The sequence below is a fragment of the Trachurus trachurus genome (genome assembly GCF_905171665.1).
Source record: "Trachurus trachurus genome assembly, chromosome: 12".
In the NCBI taxonomy this organism is placed as follows: domain Eukaryota; kingdom Metazoa; phylum Chordata; class Actinopteri; order Carangiformes; family Carangidae; genus Trachurus; species Trachurus trachurus.
In genome coordinates this window covers 27,468,255-27,486,809 of record NC_139908.1, presented here as the reverse complement: position 1 = coordinate 27,486,809, position 18,555 = coordinate 27,468,255, and the positions used below count along the sequence as shown (strand labels likewise).

General features: G+C 42.3%; 1 protein-coding gene across 1 annotated transcript in view; it reads right to left on the bottom strand.

Annotated features, from left to right (window-relative positions):
* Positions 1–2,183: 2,183 nt before the first annotated feature.
* LOC310994870 (scavenger receptor cysteine-rich type 1 protein M130-like) overlaps positions 2,184–18,555 on the bottom strand; it is a 28,397-nt gene continuing 12,025 nt past the window's right edge. Inside the window, exons 8-11 of the mRNA XM_083983750.1 lie at positions 14,598–14,912; positions 13,187–13,465; positions 2,772–3,086; positions 2,184–2,679 (exon numbers count right to left, since the gene is read on the bottom strand). Of these exons, the coding sequence (XP_083839876.1) occupies positions 2,390–2,679; positions 2,772–3,086; positions 13,187–13,465; positions 14,598–14,912 (1,199 nt within the window). The 3' untranslated portion in view covers positions 2,184–2,389. The remainder of the gene's footprint in view (positions 2,680–2,771; positions 3,087–13,186; positions 13,466–14,597; positions 14,913–18,555) is intronic.

Sequence of the window (18,555 nt, the reverse complement as noted above, 5' to 3'; positions counted from 1 at the left end):
CCATCTAGCGGTGTGGTTTTATATCGCAACCAACTCAGTCGTATTCTTTTTGCTGCATACACGTGGAATCGGGCAGAAGGACGATAGCCTATGTAAACAGGTGGTTCATCGGCATGAGGCAAAATGATACACGCAAGCTCAGTGTTAAAGTATATCTCTCAAATCACTACTTTCCCTGTACCCCTATGCCCTAAGTTATGTATTTAGGCATTTATCCAGAGGACTGTTCTTTATCTGGCAAAGAAAGAAAAATGGTTGATCTTTGTTTACTGCAAGCCAAACGCTGTATTGCATTATGTTGGAAGAATGTTAATGGCCCCTCTTTGTATCCACTCTGGATCATATACACGTTGTTTACTTTTTTTCTCTCATGATTATGAAATATTTGATTATTGTTTCACTGCTATGATGAAAAAAACTTTTTGACTACAAATGGGTTCCCACTGATTATATTTGTGTTTTTCTGGGCCCAATTGTTTAATGATAAGTGTATGATGTTTTATATATTTAAAAGATTTCCTATATTTAAAAACTGTATATTTAAAACTATATATTTAAAAGTGTATAATTAAATACTGTAAGCTGAAGGATGTGCCCCTTACCTTCAGGCTTGCCCCTCCCCACCTAATTGGACCTCACACTCATACACCTGTGACCCTATATATGGGTGTGAGCGTTCCTTTGTTCTGTTGGCACCTGATGAAGACCACACATGGTCGAAAACGTTTGTGCAAGTGCTAAATAAATCACTGTGACCTCCTTTAAGAGTGTGCGGGCAACCCTCTCTTTTTCTAATGGCCCCTCTTTTACCCAATGGTTGAATAACTTATCAAGTTTGGCTCTTGAGAAGCTGACCTATATTGTTAGAAAGAGGACTTCTGAATTTTATGACATTTGGAAGATATTTCTGGAACTGTTGAAAGGTGGAGATATGGAAGAGGCAATGGGAGAATGAGATAATAAAATTATTTAATGTGTTGATAGGAGTGTACGATGTAACCTATATTAAGAATATTATTATTAATAATAATTGATTATTATTATTATTTAACATGATTATTTTTATTTATACATTTATTTATTATTTATTGCTCAGTAATTTAGCTGACTTTTATTTATTTACCTTTTCTGTATTCCTATTAGTATTTTTATTACTGCCATATGTTTAAAGTGTTCTATGTTGTTGTATGAATATAAAAACCAATAAAGATATGTTTAAAAAAAAAAAAAGATACACGTGTGACAATATGTTGCCATGGCAATGTCATGTCATTTCAGACTACAGTGACCGCAGGTGTGTTGGGCAGAATGTGCGCTGCATGCCAGGTGGTGGGCGTGACCAAACAAGGATGGGATGCGACAGCGTTGCAGATACTTTTTAGGTTTAATTGACAGATTACACGCACAATAAGGAGAAAGGTCATGCATTTTGAACGTCTGACCACCCACCCGTCAGCGCCACGGAATGGCTGCACCGCGGTCACCGGAGCTGATCGCTGCCTGCCACTCTAATCACAAGCATTTCCACCGTGCGCAACACGGCACGTCCCAGCAGCTTCGTTCTATTTGTGACAGAGCCGTTGCTAAATTGTGTGAAGCTCTAGAGCAATGACAACCCACAATATGAAATTTTGATGCAATCACACAGCCCTACCACTAACATTTACGTCCATTCTCGTCTCATCAACGAAAACTCACACACGTCTCGTCATGTTTTAGTCACCAAAGAACCATGTTTATCTTGTCACTGTCTCGTTATCGTCATGAAAAAAAGGGGAGTCAACAAAATCATTCCGTCATTGTCATCGTTGACGAAAACAACATTGATCCATTCCAAACTTATTGGTAAAGAGAGGAATCCCGCACACTGCACAAAAATATTTAATTATAGCAACGTTTTGGTCATAGGACCTTCTTCAGACAAACACTGGGCAGTGAGAAGAAGCATCTTTAACTAGGTAGTGGCTGCATTACGCACCAGCCTCCAATCACATTAATTATAGAAAATAATAAACATATAAGAAAAATACATGTAAAATTATATCAGAAAGATTTGCATATCAAATGTGTCTCAAAAGGTACTATGTACTTAGGAGTTGCATTCAAAGCTTTCTTAAATTCATCAGTGAGAGACGGCTGATATCTTCAAATTTGACTTATGGTTAACAAGGAACATTTAAGCTGGACAAAAATGGTGATTTTATTTAAATCATGATCGCCAAGCCCTTGTGGGGTGTACAGTATTGTGTACAGCATCAAAGTATGGGAGTTGATTTGTTGACAAAAGACAATGATATAACATGTTGAGACACTGAATGTCTTGTTTTCAGACCTTCACTCACGTAAATACATAAGAAGTTACTGAACATTTTTGCCACCACAGATGATGTCACTGATGGTCTAAACAAGTGAGCTCCATGATGCTGAACCAGGCCTCTGAATATGTACACTCTTTCAGTGTAAATCCAGACAAAAGACAGTCAGTGTTGATCATCCACACAAGCCTTTCTGAGACCTTTCTTAATGTTGTTGAATCAGCAGGGCCACAGCCCAGCTGTCTACAGACTTCAGATGTTGAGCTAGTGTACCTCTTAGCCCAGTACACTGGTCTCCACTCTCCTAGTTTCAGCTGCAGGTCACCTGAACAGCGACTGGCTCCTCCCACCAACCTGTAAGGCTCTGAACACAGAGAAGAGAATTCAGAGTAAAACAAGTGAGAGATCTGATTATAAAAGAAACGAAGCAAATCAAAACTGCAGCTCCACCTCTACCTGAGCAGGTGAGTCCAACAGCTTTGCCAGGTGAGCAGCTGCTTCTAGTTGAGCCTGAGCTTCTACAGTCCAGGAGAGCTGACTCGTTGCCTCCACACTGGAACTCTTTGGTCCACATTGGAGTCTCCACTGCTCCATAGAGCCCCCCCTGGAGGACTGAAGGAGCCCCACAGTTAAGCTCCCTACACACCACCTCTGCATCCTGCTGGTCAAAGTCATCTTCACACACTGAGGACCACCCATGGTTAGACTGGTTGGACTTGACCTCCAGTCTGCCTGAACACACACTGGTTCCATTCACCAGCCTGACAGAGTCTGCAGAGAGAAAGACAACATGGTGACCTTTATTTACTGATATATAAACTTTAAAGTAGGGGTGTAATGATTAATCTACTACATCAATACAACGATTATATTCCTACGATCCAACTATATTGATCTGTGCTCAGCAAGTTGGCCTTCCGGGCGACATATATCGATCAAACATTGTTTTAAATGGTAAACAATCGATTGTGTCGATACTAGGAAGTTGCACATTGTATTTAAGCACGGCAAACTTTATATGGATGTGTGTGTGTGTGTGTGTGTTTTTTTTAAGCATTTTTAATGATAATGACATGGTGAAGCAGATATCCCCATTAGGCGGCCTGCAGGCCACATCCAGCCCACGAGAGCCAAATGTCTGAGTGTCTAAGGCTACGTTCACACTGTAAGCCTTAATGCTCAATTCGGATTTTTTGCTCAGATCCGATTTCTGTTCACATCACCATCTAAAATGTGGCTTATCAGATTCCAGTGTGATCGGTTTGTGGTTCCGAACTGACCCGCATGCACAAAAGAACAACAACGATGCCAGGCGCAGCAGCTGTTGTACAGGAAACAGATCGAATGAGTATTTTCACTTTTATTTTGAAATATCTGTGAAATGGAAGCTGGGCAGTGTTCGGTTTATTAAGAACCAACGACAAGGTTATTACAACCCAAAGTTTAACACCACGTGTGTGTGTGGCGTGTTAATGTGGTCCTGCCGCCGCTTCTTAAAACATGGCAGTAGCTTCGTGGCCCTTTCAATATTTCCCCAGAGGAAATGTTCTAGTTTATATTACAATACCTACAAAAAAGTAAAGCCCTAACCCCAACTCTGTTGACTAAAGATGATGATGAAACATGTTGAGATATTAAAGACTTGATTCCAGACCTTCCCTCCCTTACAGTAGGTACTACTTCAAAGTGGCCATTTCACTCGCGGGGAGCGAGATTCACGCAACGCGTGAAATGTAAGTGACAAATGTAGCCACTAGGTGGAAGCATAGTACTGAATTGCAGGTCAAACGATTTTGGGACAATTCCACATTTGACCACAATGTAGCTGCAATGGAGAGTGGCGCTGTTTTAGGCTACAGGTAGAGTGAATGGAGAGGGGGACTGCTAAACCCTATCAGATTGATTCAGACTGATTGTTTTAGGGATGTCCCGATCACATTTTTTTGCCCCCGAGTCCGAGTCATTTGATTTTGAGTATCTGCCGATACCGAGTCCCGATCCGATACTTTGGCAATGCAGTAAAGTTTTTAATGTAGATCAACTGTATCATCCCACTATTTTTCTGTTCTTTGTGCTCTACTAGGGATGTAACAATATCACAATCTCACAATAATACGCCCCCCCCTTGCGGCCCGTCTTCGCTTTAGACAGATAGGAAAACCCTGACATGTAGATATGTAATATATCCGATTCCTGATCGGGATGTAACGCCCGATTCCGATCGAGTCTGAAACCACGTGATCGACCCCGATTTCCGATCACGTGATCGGATCGGGACATCCCTAGATTGTTTCATAGCGGTGGGACACCTCAATTATCTGGGTGACCTTGGATAATCACTTGTGCTTTCTTTGTTTTAGAGTAGAGCTAAAATATGGACATTAGTTGTTTTTTAAGGAACATTTGTTTACTGGTAAAATTGCCGACCTGAATTATTGTCCCAGTCCGCCCCTGTGAGCCTATATCACGGCCTGACTGGATGTTGCTTAAATATAAGAATAGCCTATAATAATATCTGATACCCTAAAGACATCTGAGGTTGTGATTTTCCTCGCTCGCTGCAGCCACGGCTAAGCGGAGGCAGAAACAATTACGCACAGCCTACAGAAGTTTCAACGTCCATACAAGCATTTAAGAAATTATTCTTATCAGTTCCATAATTCAGAGAGGATTTTTACTCCACGAAAAAATGTATAAAGATCAGTTTTTAGGTTGAAGACACGACAGCAGCACAATGTCCAGACGCTGATGTGTGTCAGCTGGGCCAGCGGGTCGGTGATCATTAAGACACATGAGAGCATTATGACTGATAGCTCCCCTGGTAGAACAGCTCCCTCAGTAAGCAGATTCACCCGCTAGTTTGGGTTCGAATTTCAGTAGGTTGTAGGAATGTGAACGTGTACTTAATATATATATAGCCTACGTGTACACTGTGCATTTCTTTTCGTGTACACGCTTCAGGACCGCTATAGGTTGCTATAGCCTTATTTGCAGCCGGTGGAAGCACCGTGCTGGTGTTACACCGGAGCGGAGGAGACCCGACGGCGGATTCGTCCCCTTAAACCTTGACACTCATATCAAATCAAACTTACATTACAGACAGATATACAGACAGTTGGATTGGGTTCTCTCTCTCTCTCTCCCACTCCGAACCGACAGACGGACGCAATCAGAAAGGAAACGGAGGCTGCGCATTGATCCTTTTTTCCTTTCTGGGATCAAACGGATCATGTGCAAAACAAGCACTTCATATTAATAACAGATAACGCTCATTATGCTTCCAGCCTGTCTAGCCTCTATCTGGTGTTTTTACTAAACTTAACCAACTCCTTTCTTCATTGCCTGAACCTAACCAAAGGTTCCTCTCTCAGTCTGTCAGCAGCAGCGGCGGCTGCAGCAGGCTCGCGCCCGTGAAGTGAGCTTGTCACAGAGTAGCGATGACAGTTCGAACTAACGGGACCACCCATTGGTTCAACCTCCTATTGATCCGACTTGTGGTTGATTTTGTCGGAGTAATGGGAGATCGAACCAATGGGAGGTAGGACCAATGGGCAGTTCCCGACCAGGGCACCCCCCGACCAGGGCACCCCCCCCCCCCCCCCCCCCCCCTAATGTGGGTTATTTAAAGAATTGAAGTTGAACAGCTGTAAAGTACTGTAGGGGGCAGTGCTTTTGCCTGACAATGAGAAGGCTACCGTAGCCTACTTAAAGCAGAAGTGAGTGATCCGGTCGTTTTCGCTAATGCTGCGTTCCAGGCAGGCTTTTGAAATCGTAAATTACAGCTTCAAGTCACAACTTACGACTTTGTAGCGTTCCAGGCAAAGCACTCGTGTTTTTCCGACCTGTTTTACCGGTGAAAGTCACTATAACGGCCACTCGTAACTTCCGACCGGTGAACTCGTACCAGATCGAACTGGTACCACTTCACGGTCGGAAAAATACGAGTTTCCTTGAACGCACCATAACAGTCCTCGTCGCTACGTCACCACATTCACGGCGTTCCTTGGCTGCACACACAGCCCTGCATGCCGTTCTCTCTCCTCATTGGATAAAAACTGTAGGATACGATAAATGTTTTCTCTTCGGCTCAGAGCAGAGCAGAATGACTGAGAGACCCGTGTTTCAGTCCAAACACTCTATGTAAGTGATTGCTGTCGGAAGATATAACTATTTAAGACTTATATTAACACAAATATATCACTCACTTCTGCTTTAAGTGAAGTATCTACATACATATGCACAGCGCGCAGGGGTGGGGGTGGGGGGTAGATCCAGTGGTTTAGTCTGCGTGATATGCCAGTATACGCCCTATACTCGCTAGATTTCGTTTGTTTTTACCTGTTTCCATTGTCATTCCTATAAGCAAATATTTATAGCAGCAAAAGGAAATGCGCAATAGTAAACCCACATTAGGTTCTCAAATCAGCTGCCACTCAGCAGGGACGGCGCGTGTCATAAGCCGTTGGAGACAAACATGTACAGGGAAGTTGGTGCCTCGGCCCGGCGGAGAATTAATGCTTATTTATTTGTGCAAACGTGGAGCCATATGTGATCATAATGATGATGAGAAAAGAAAACACATTAACTAAAAGGTACAACCTAAACGGAGATTTGATCCCGTACTAACGGATGATTCTGCTTACTGAGGGAGCTGTCCTACCAGGGGAGCTATACATGAACCATAATGCGTTTATGTGTCTCATGGGGGGCGGGACGAATCCGCCGTCGGGTCTCCTCCGCTCCGGTGTAACATCCGCACGGTGCTTCCACCGGCTGCGCATATCAGACTAAACAAAAATAAGGCTATAGCAACCTATAGCGGTCCTGAAGCGTGTACACGAAAAAAAATGCACAGTGTACACGTAGGCTATATTAAGTACACGTTCACATTCCTACAACCTACTGAAATTCGAACCCAAACTAGCGGGTGAATCTGCTTACTGAGGGAGCTGTTCTACCAGGGGAGCTATCAGTCATAATCAGTGTTGGGTAGTAACGCGTTATTAGTAACGCCGTTACGTAACGCCGTTACCTTTTTCAGTAACTAATAACGTAACGCGTTGTTTTTTTAAATTCAGTAACTCCGTTAACGTTACCAAACGCTGCGTTACTCCGTTCCTTTTGGATAAAAAAGAGGGTTTGGTTGTACAACGGCACACAGTTCCAATAACATAGTGATCAATAAAGTTTAATTGAATTGAAAAACAAAGCATTTGTCGCCCTCTAGCGTCCCACACGTAATCAAACACGCGCCATGAAGAGGACTGGACAGGTCAGGGTACGGCATGATGGCGAGCGAGAAGGGGAAAATAAGTTTCTCCTCGTGGAGGTTTTCACATTATTTTAAACTGGAGAGCAGAGGGGAAACCAACATCTCGGTAACTTGTAGACTGTGTCCCGGTTCAAAAGTACTTTCAACGGCGAACAACAGCAACAGCAACCTGCTGAAGCACCTGGAGAAGCGGCATGCTTCAACAAAGTTAGCAGCTAAGGTAGCTAACGCAGCATCCGAGACGGAGTCACACAGCAGCGAGCACACACCCACTCCACCCAAGCAGCAGCGGTTGGAGTTCGAAAGACGGACCCATAGCCAGGCACAAGTTGATAAAGCAATAGCACGGTATGTTTAATTGTTTATTTGGGTCTCTTTTAGCAATATCAGGCTATTATTCCAATGGTAAAATTTTACAGATAAAAACACGTGTTTTTTCCCCTCAGATATGTAGTGGAGAACATGCTACCCATCTCCACAGTGGAGGGCCCAGCTTTCAGGCAGATCATCAGCATGGTGTCGTGTGCAGGTAATAATAATAATAATAATGTTGATTATAATAAATGGAATTTGCATGCATATGTGTTGCTAGGGCAACCGTCATTGTTTACCAAGCCTCTTGGGCGCTGCTCGTGTCTCCACTGCAATTACACACGCAAGAAAGGATCGATTTTTATAAACAATGAAACTGAAGTATGGTCAACTGTGTTTGGACACGTTTTGGCTGCTCTTACCTTCCCAACCTCCTCCTTTATGCTACTCTCCTGCATAAACAGACACTTAAATAGACTTTATTCTCTAAAGCAGGCACATGTCCCACTAATGCGCCCAACATAGTTTTTGTTTTGTTCTGTGACTTTCTTTCCATTAAATATCCTTAAGTTATTATTTCTTGAAGATGTCAGTTAGGTTTGATCTAAATGTAAAAACGTAACAGCTCAGAATGAGAATTTATTTTTTTACAAGGCATCATTTTCAGCCAAAATAAAAGAGTCTATTCTGTATAGCAATACTACTTTGACTGTGATCCACCTAATATGTTTAAATTATTGGTTTAACAGGTGGCATACGGCAGATGGGAAGGAAAACCTTCTCCAACTACCTGGAGAGAGAGTATTCAAAAATGGAACACGAGCTCAAGAAAGCATATGAGGAGCTACACTACATCTCAACTACAGCAGACATTTGGTCCATCCATAACAGGAGCTACTTAGGTGTTACAGCTCATTGGATAAACCCAACTACTCTGAAACATGAGAAAGCAGCTTTGGCTTGTAAACGGATTAAAGGTAGTCACACTTATGATGTTGTTGCTAGTGAGATAGACCATATTCATTCTCTGTATGGATTGTCAACAAAGGTCACAGCCACTGTTACTGACAACGGTTCAAATTTTGTAAAAGCATTTAAAATGTATCAGCCCCCTGATGATGATAGTGATGATAGTGGTGATGATGATGATGATAATGAGGTCACCTTCACAGATGTTAATGATGTACTTGATGCTGCCACAGAGTACGGGATTGTTCTGCCACCACATCTCAGGTGTGCCTCCCATACTATGAACTTGGTCTCATGCTCTGATCTTGAAAAATGGTTCACTTCAAATCCTGCGATCAAAGGAACCTACCGAAGTGCTACAGCAAAGTGCACTGCACTGTGGAACAAGGCCAGTAGGTCAACCATGGCCTCCGAGACGGTGGGGGAAGTGTTCTCCAAAAAGCTCTTGGTACCATGCACAACAAGGTGGAACTCTTTTCATGATGCTGTGGCAAGGATAACTGAAATTCCTCTTACTGACTTAACCACCATCTGTGATCGTTTAGGCCTAAAATGTTTTAGTGATAGGGAACTCCAATTCCTGAAGGAGTACTGTGCCATCACAAAGCCACTCACCGTCGCTCTGGACATCCTACAAGGAGAGGACAACTGTTATTACGGCACCCTCCTGCCCACCCTTGAAGTGTTGATGGCCAAGACACTGGAGAAGAAGGAAGGTCTGACTGTGGCAATGGGCCTACCTGATGCCATAGTTCGGGTAAGAAACATTCCATCAACACATGGATATTTTACCAAAGACATTTTATGTAAAACATGGCACTGGTAGTCATATTGGTAATACCCACAAGTCTCCATTCATAAAAATATGAGTGATGTTTCTTATGATTAAGTATCTTTGATTTTACTCAAAGGGGAATATTTTATTAATGCTAATACCTATGTCACTGTGTGTTTGCAGGCTATCAAAACCCGATTTGCCACCGTCTTGGAAAGCAAAGATGCCATGGTCGCAGCTGCTTCACTTCCCATGTTCAAACTGCGATGGTGTAAAGACCAGACGAAGAAGGAGATGGTGAAGGGATACTTGGCAGCAGAGTGTCACAAGGTTACCGCTCAGCCTGGCCCTGTGCAGCAACCAGAGGTAACAACAACACTAACACCAAGCACCTCCAAAGCACAAGACTTTTTTAACTTTGAGGAGGATGATGACACCTTTAGTTCTGTCGAATCGGAGATAATATCCTACTTGAGAACAGCCGAAACGGAGATGGATGTACTCCAACAATTTCCCACAATAAAGGAAGTCTCTCTGAAGAAAAATGCTGCTACTCCGTCTAGCGCTCCCGTCGAAAGGCTGTTCAGTTTGGGAAGTCTGGTACTGTGTCCCAAGAGGAACAAGCTCAAAGACAAAAGGTTTGAGAAGCTGCTTCTCATGAGGTATAACCACTGGTTTCAGCGCTAACTCTCCACAATCATTCAGATCTCTGCAAATAAGCACTCTTGCACTTGTTATAAGCACTTGTTATTTTAATTAAGTGAGCTCATTCTTTGCACTTTTTGAATAATGTTCTATCAGCTCACTCTGTTAGTTGGCATAAAATGCTGTCATGAAACTTTATAACTGGCATTCTCTCTCACCTGTTTCATGGATACTGTATGTTGACCATTGTTCAGGTTTGATTTTGAGCAGCTGGTGGTGTTATGCATCATTATCATATTTCATTGTCTTAAACAGAAGTTCTCAGGTGCTGAGTGAAGACACATTAATTTGTCCAACTGAATAATAATTTAGATCAGAATGTCTGTATTTGCTTTTAAGCCACTTTAATTTTTTGCAGTTTGTTTTTGAATACCAAATAAGAAAGATAGGCTTGCAGTTTATAGCCTATGGAAGACTTTATGGCCTGACTGAAATAAATAGGCATTGAAAAAATACTTTGGTGTTTGTGTCAAGGTTTGTGTTGGTGCACAACGGATCATATTGCTTGAATGATTAGATCCAGTGATATGGATGCAAATGAATTGAAACAGTTGTTTTAATCAACAGTCTGTATTACTCAGTATCAGTACAGAACTGAAATGACGGCTAGAGGGGAACTCAATCAATCAACCTTTATTTAATGGGGACATTGGAAAAACGTTGTACAGTAACTAAATAGTTACTTTCTCAGTAACGCATTACTTTTTGGTTTAAGTAACTGAGTTACTAACTGAGTTACTTTTTTACAAAGTAACTAGTAACTGTAACTAGTTACTATTTTTCAGTAACTAGCACAACACTGGTCATAATGCTCTCATATGTCTTAATGATCACCGACCCGCTGGCCCAGCTGACACACATCAGCGTCTGGACATGCTGCTGTCGTGTCTTCAACCTAAAAACTGATCTTTATGTGAGGGAAGGCACCTTAGAGACAGACCACACCTACACACACTCCTACTGTTCATGAGGGTGAGGGCTGGCATTAGGAGCACTGCCCCTTGTAGGCAGGGCTGTAGAGAAAGCTCCCCTCTCATAAGGACAGGTGTGAGCCATTAGTGCCTCTTTGTCTGAGGCCTGGTAGATGTGTGGTGGGACTGTCTTGTCTGTGCAGGTAAAGAGAACTGTGCAGATAGAAAAGATTATTTGATTGCACATTTTATTTTGTGTTCTGGGGAATTTTGACTAGTATCCCCACACAGAATCGTGGTGCAGCCGTGTCATCTTGATCCAGTTGAATGTGCTGTGGACCCATGCTGGGGAGGTAGGCTGCTGATTACCCAGTGTTTAACTTCATCAGAATACAGAAATTAGTAGTGATGTATCCATTTAATTCTTTAGGACATGAGTCAGCCTTTTCCCCGAGTCACAGTATAGAGCCAGTCAGCTCCACCAGTACCAGTGTCTGACAGGGCCCCAGACTGAAAAGGTAACCTCAACTGACATGGTAATGTAGGAGGGTTATCCCCTCTGAGGTATATTTGTCAGTCAATTTAATGGCTGTTTTGCTTTGTTTCAGATTTAGTGCCAGACTGCTGCTTTGCCTGGGCCGATGTGCCATGCGGCTTGGTTGAAGTTTGCTGAGAGTTTCCCATTGCTATGACTGTAAACAGCTCATCTTAACCTGTCTACTGTCCTTTACTGTCCCTGATTGTATCAATTTATAATTGTGAACCAACCGAGCATTAACTTTGTATTTTCTTTTGTTTGTCAGGCAGAGGGAGGATCTGCGGGGAGTATCCGTGGTATATGCACCCTTCTTTGCATGCAGTGTGATTGGTTTGAAGAGTGATTGGCACCCAGAAGTAGTTTAGATTTACTTAAATTGTTGCAGTGTCCGTTGCAGTGATTTGCTGTGATCACGGTGTGCACGTGGTGGTTGCTACTGGGTCTTGCGATAGTATCTCCCCGTGGTGAGTACCCTGTCTGACATCTTTTTATTAGCAGGTAGTGTATATTTGCAGTATACCCCTGCTTGATTTTATTTGTTGTAACAAATTAATCAAAATAACTCAGCTATTTGTAGCTTTTAAATATTTATTAACTTTGTAACATTAAAGATCATTTTTCAAGCTCGTTGTTCTTCCCTCCTTCCATTATCAGGTCAATCATCATCAGTTTCTTTAGTTTGTACAATAAATAGAATTTGGATTTGAATGCACGTCTCTGGCTCTCCTTGTACCTGGGGATAAATTTGTTTGTGGGTTTATATAGAGACCCTCACAGTGGGGTTGGTCACATTTATACATTTTTTCGTTGAGTAAAAATCCTCTCTGAATTATGGAACTGATAAGAATCATTTCTTAAATGCTTGTATGGACGTTGAAACTTCTGTAGGCTGTGCGTAATTGTTTCTGCCTCCGCTTAGCCGTGACTGCAGAATGATTTTTTTCACTAAGTTTGTCCTTGCTAGAGAGACCCTGTAGCGACAGGCTGAAGGAAGCAGTTGGAATGAGGTGTGGAGTGGGCGAGGTATTATTGGCTACATTCTTGTATTTAAGCAACAACAAACAGAAACATAAACCAGGCAACTCTGTCCATTCCCCGTTCATGGCGGTTCATGGTCACTGCTCCCTGCTGCTGCCTGTTATCGTCCTCCTGCTCACAGATGCCACCTGGTGGTTGTTTCGGCACATTGCCGCTTCTCATGAAAACACAATTGACCCTCCACTAAAAAGCTGCGTGATTCACGCGAGAATCACGCGTGAACTCGGCCACAACGAAGTAGTTCCTACTGTACATACAAAAAGAACAAGTTACTGAACATTTCTGCCACCACAACAAAGGAAGGAAGACACCAAATCTGACTGTCACTAATGATGTCACTGATGGTCTTACCTATACAGGTGAGCTCCACAGAGAAGGTAGATGAACTTGATAATGAACACTCCTTCAGAGTAAGTCCAGACTGAACACAGTCAGAGTTGACAAGCCATTTAGACTTCTTCTTGGACCTCTTTATTGTTGCTGAAACAGCAGAGCCACAGTCCAGCTCTCTACAGGCTCCAAATGCTGTCTTAAGGTTCCAGTCATTACCCTCCACTGGTCTCCACTCTCCTTGTTTCACCTGCAGTTCACCTGAACAGCGACTGGCTCCTCCCACCAACCTGACAGGCTCTAAACACAGAGAAGAGAGTTCAGAGTGAAACAAGTGAGAGATCTGATTAGTTTTTCTCGATTGCTAAGACACATTTCTCGAAAGCTTCTCTCATTTTCTCTAAACTGTGAACACAAACCCCAATTTTCAAGCTACATTCACAAAACCTCAGACTCTTCTTGCAAAACCAAACTTTCACCTCAAAACAGTTCAATCTGTGCCCAAAACTGAACTATGTGGTCAAATCGTGCTCCGAGTCAATCAAAATTAAAAACACTACTGAGCAGTCACTAAACACTACATAGACAAATAGAAAACACAATGCTCAGGACATGAAGCTGTAGAAATTATGTTTATCGTTCACTGTAGGCTAAATGCATGTTGCAAAACCAAAAACCTGTGCATTTACACTGTAGCACTTCTCTCCTTCCCTTTCTTTCACTCCCCCCCCCCCCACATCCATTTCATCCCCTTTTCCTTCCTTCTTCTTTTTTCTTCCCAGTTCATCCATCCCTCCCTCCCTCATCCTTTCTTCCTTCACCCTGTCGTCTCTCATCTTCTCCTCTTGCAAAACAAAAAAACAGTTCATTTACATAGCACTTGTACATAGTACAAAAAAAAAGTACAAAAAACAGAAATCCTGTGCGTTTTACACGTAGCACTTGTACAGTACAAAAACAAACAGAAATGTTGTGCATTTAGCACTTGTATGCAGTAGGCCTACGTAAAAATAAAGTACAAAAATATAGAAATGAGAAGTGTGTAACTCAGCCACAGCATCATTTCTCCGTACTGGGTCAGGCCACATGACTTCATCTTGAACTGGCTTACAGTATATATGTTCCCTCACATCATTAGACACAAGTGTGATCAATTTTGAGTTGTTGTGTTCAACCGGTGAAACTTGTGCTTTACTTGTGTTTGACTTTTGCCACCTGTGCTCAGCATTATGCAACACAGGTGCATCACAATGAAAATGTGTTGGCAAGATGTGTCTAAACAGGTGAAAAGTGCTGATGGTTTTGCCAAAAGAGTGACTGATTCAATCAGTGGGTTCAGGCAACTGAGAATTTGGTTCAGACAACAGGGTTTAGTGTTTTAGCAATTGTAAAACAGAAATGAAGCAAATCAAAACTGCAGCTCCACCTCTACCTGAGCAGGTGAGTCCAACAGCTTTGCCAGGTGAGCAGCTGCTTCTAGTTGAGCCTGAGCTTCTACAGTCCAGGAGAGCTGACTCGTTGCCTCCACACTGGAACTCTTTGGTCCACATTGGAGTCTCCACTGCTCCATAGAGCCCCCCCTGGAGGACTGAAGGAGCCCCACAGCCAAGCTCCCTACACACCACCTCTGCATCCTGCTGGTCAAAGTCATCTTCACACACTGAGGACCACCCATGGTTAGACTGGTTGGACTTGACCTCCAGTCTGCCTGAACACAGACTGCGCCCATTCACCAGCCTGACAGAGTCTGCAGAGAGAAAGACAACATGGTGACCTTTATTTACTGTCATATAAACTTTAAAGCCATTAGCATATGTCCAGAAATGAGTTCCTCCACCAAAGAAACTCACAATCCAGCTCTTGAGTCAAAGTCTCAAGTCTACAAACGGTCTGGACTAGGGGTGCCGAAAACTATTCGATTCAAAGATGCATCGAGATTCTTAATTGGATGATTCTGAATCGATGCAGTGATGTCACATAATCAATTTTTAAATTCAAACAATTAATTCCTGCATTGAGAATTTGATGGCGGCCGCCACTGCTAAATTTCTCACCGCCACCAGCTCGCAGGTTCATTTTTTCCAGGCTTTTTATGCATTTATTTTGAAAGGCCAGCTGGAGAGAGATGGGGAGGGGGAGAGAGCATGAGAGAGGGGAATAGCAAAGGGACTGACGGGTGGAATCAAACCCAGGGTCGCTGCAGTGGACGTGCTCTACCAAGTGAGATGCCGCTCGTGGCCCCGTGTATTTAATCAAAGAGTGTAGTGTGTAGTGTAGTGTTTCAGTGACGGTGAGCGGCCGCTACTTAATTAATGCCGCTGCTACTTCAGAGTTGGGGCAGACACACAGAGTCGGGCATACTGTGCGCACAGTAATATTATTGTTACAGTAATATTAATATTATTGTTGTTATTATTTCCTACTTTCGGTTTCGCGGACGCTGCACAACGCTGCCGGATCGCCGTTTATGGTCAGAACTACGACGATATCTGATCGTCTTTGAACCTTTGACTTTCATTCTTGATCAATGAAAACATTACACAGACATAAATCAACTGTAACAACGGCGCTGGAAAAAAAGAGGACAGCGCTCTGCTCTCCAGCCGGTTCACCTGCAGCTCCACAGAGGAGCTTTGCTGTTCCTCTCTCTTCAGCCTGTTGTTTGGCTGCACTTTGTATAAAAACAGTTCAACATTGGACAATCTAACCTCCATCTGAGCACGATCAGCTGAGACAGAGCACAATGGATGTGGCGCTGATCAGCTGTTCCAGCGCATGTGTGTCTTTTATAATGTCAAGAAAAAAACAAAAAGACATTGTCGATCGCTCCCACGAGTGTTTTAGCATTTTTCAATCTTATCGGTTAACGGTTAATAATTGGTAAACGAGCGTCAGTTATCGGTCAGAAAAAAAAATCTAAATGTGCATCCCTAGTTGGGACGAATGCGTCTGTCTCCAATATTGGAAGGGACACCCCCCCGGCTCCTATGCCCTTGCTCGTGGTCATTGTGTTTCATCCATTTGCATTGTGTGTAAAAAAAAAAATGTAGCTGCGGCAGCTGTGTTTCTGATCGACCGGCTCTACTGTGTTGTTTACTCCCGGTCTTCTTCCACCTGTACACGGACCGCTGCACAGCTCGGACGCAGTGTGTCACGGACTATACCTGGACCTGTGGTCTGGACTCAGTACCAGGTCCAGAGAGGCTTCACTGTCTCCTCATATTGGCCTCTCCTTTCAGGACACGTGAAGCTAAAGCTAGCTAAAACTTTATTTTTTCACACACAATGCAAGTGGATGAAACACGCTGACCGTGAGGACGAGATGTAGGCAAAATGGGAAAAATATTGGTGGATTATTAACCTGTTGGAGCTGGATGACTGATGCTGCTGACTGTTTTGGACACTAAGAGTTAAGGTAAGAAATATTTCCTGGAGGTTTGATCAGCTGTGTCTCTGCTGAGGACTCGGATGTGTGGTGGACTGAGATCAGGTGGTTTTTTATTGTTTGAGGTCAATTTCCCTTCATTATTTTATGATGACGCCTCCATTTTTAGGCTGTACAGTAGTAGTTTGAAATTGAGAGGGACTGGATCTATTCCGTGATGGGCGCGACACACCCCCACCATCCTGAGGCAGAGAATGTGTCAATGCAGCCTTTGACACTGTGGATCATAACATTTTATTAGATAAACTGGTTTCTTTAGGTTTTGATAACTCCTCAATCAACTGGTTCAGTAATTATTTGTCTGGGAGATCACAGACTGGTCTAGATCAAGCTTACTTAATGTGTACAAAGGTGTGCCACAAGGGTCCATTCTAGGTCCTCTTTCATTTACACTTTATATAAATGATATTGTTCCCTCTTCCATGTCTTGTGACTTCCATTATTATGCAGATGATACAGTTCTATATAGTACTGGTCCCACACCAGTAACAACAGTCATGAATTTACCATCTGCTTTCAATGTATTCCAACAAGCTCTTGTTGAACATAAAGCTTGTTCTGAACCCGGAGAAGACCAAATGCATGTTCTTCTCTAGGACTCATCAGAATACACACCCTACAGAAGACTACACACATTAAGACTGCTAAATCTTATAAATATTTGGGCATCTGGTTGGATAGTAGGCTGTCATTCCAAACACATATTGAACATCTAATCAAAAAACTGAAAAAGAAACTTGGTTTTCTCTTCAGGAATAAATCGTATTTTTCTCTTACCAGCAGAAAAACCAAAGTACAATCAACAATTTGACTGTCTTTGAATATGGGGACACCTTGTATATGCATGCCTCCTCCTCCATTCTGAGGCCTCTTGATGCAGTGTTTCACAGTGCTTTATGTTTTATTACAGGCAATGGGTTCTTCACCCATCACTGCGTCTTGTATGAAAGAGTGGGTTGGTCTTGGTCTACTTGATGTCCCTGTTGCACTTCAGTACACCAAGACCCACCCGCTCAGCATCATTTATTAGATTAGACATCCACGTGTAAACAGAGGGAGGAAAGACATATTTTAGTGTCTTTGCCCCATACAAGTGGAATACACTGCAGGACTTGCTCAAACTGATGTTCATTCACAGTTCATTTCAGTGGAGTCTTTTAGACTTTGTCTTTTATACTGATTGTACTTGCCTTCCCTGAAGCTGAGACCTTTAATTATATGCTGTTCTCCTTGTGTCTGCTCAATGTACTTCAAATTCTGACATTACCAACTTGATGATCATACTGTTTACTTTTACAATTACGTTACAATTGTGTTTGGTTTTGTTTACTTGCTTGTTTGGTTGTTGTTGTTTTTATCTTTGTAATCAGGATGTCATTGAAAATGAGAGCCTGTTCTCAATTGGCTCCCCTGAATAAATACAAATTTGAAATAAAATTTCTCAACAACTCTGAAGCATAATTTGATATACTTATACAGCTTTTTTAGTCCTTCAAATTTGACAAGGTGGTTAATAATATGTTTTCCTGTGGTAGTATAAACTCAAAACACATATTTATTTTTGGTTTACCCGGTCTTTAAACTAATATAATTCATTTTACTGGAAACATTTTAAAACTGATAAGCATTAATATTATAGTTATGTTGCATCATGCAATATTTGTTCTTAAGGTATGGAGGAAAATTGTGACAGCCATCGCCGTGGACACCCCATGGACAATGGCATCGTCCATCGGACCAACCCTATTTGTTACCTCAATGAATTTAAAGTAATTTATATTTATTTGTGTTCATTTTAGTCATTAACATTAAAATCACACTTTTTTGGCAGTAAAATAAGAATAAAAGAACTGAATTCCCCGAAAAATTAAGACGGAAAAAACAGAATTTCCAAAAATTAAAAAGGGAAAAACGGAATTTGGAAAAAAATAAAACTGAATTTGGG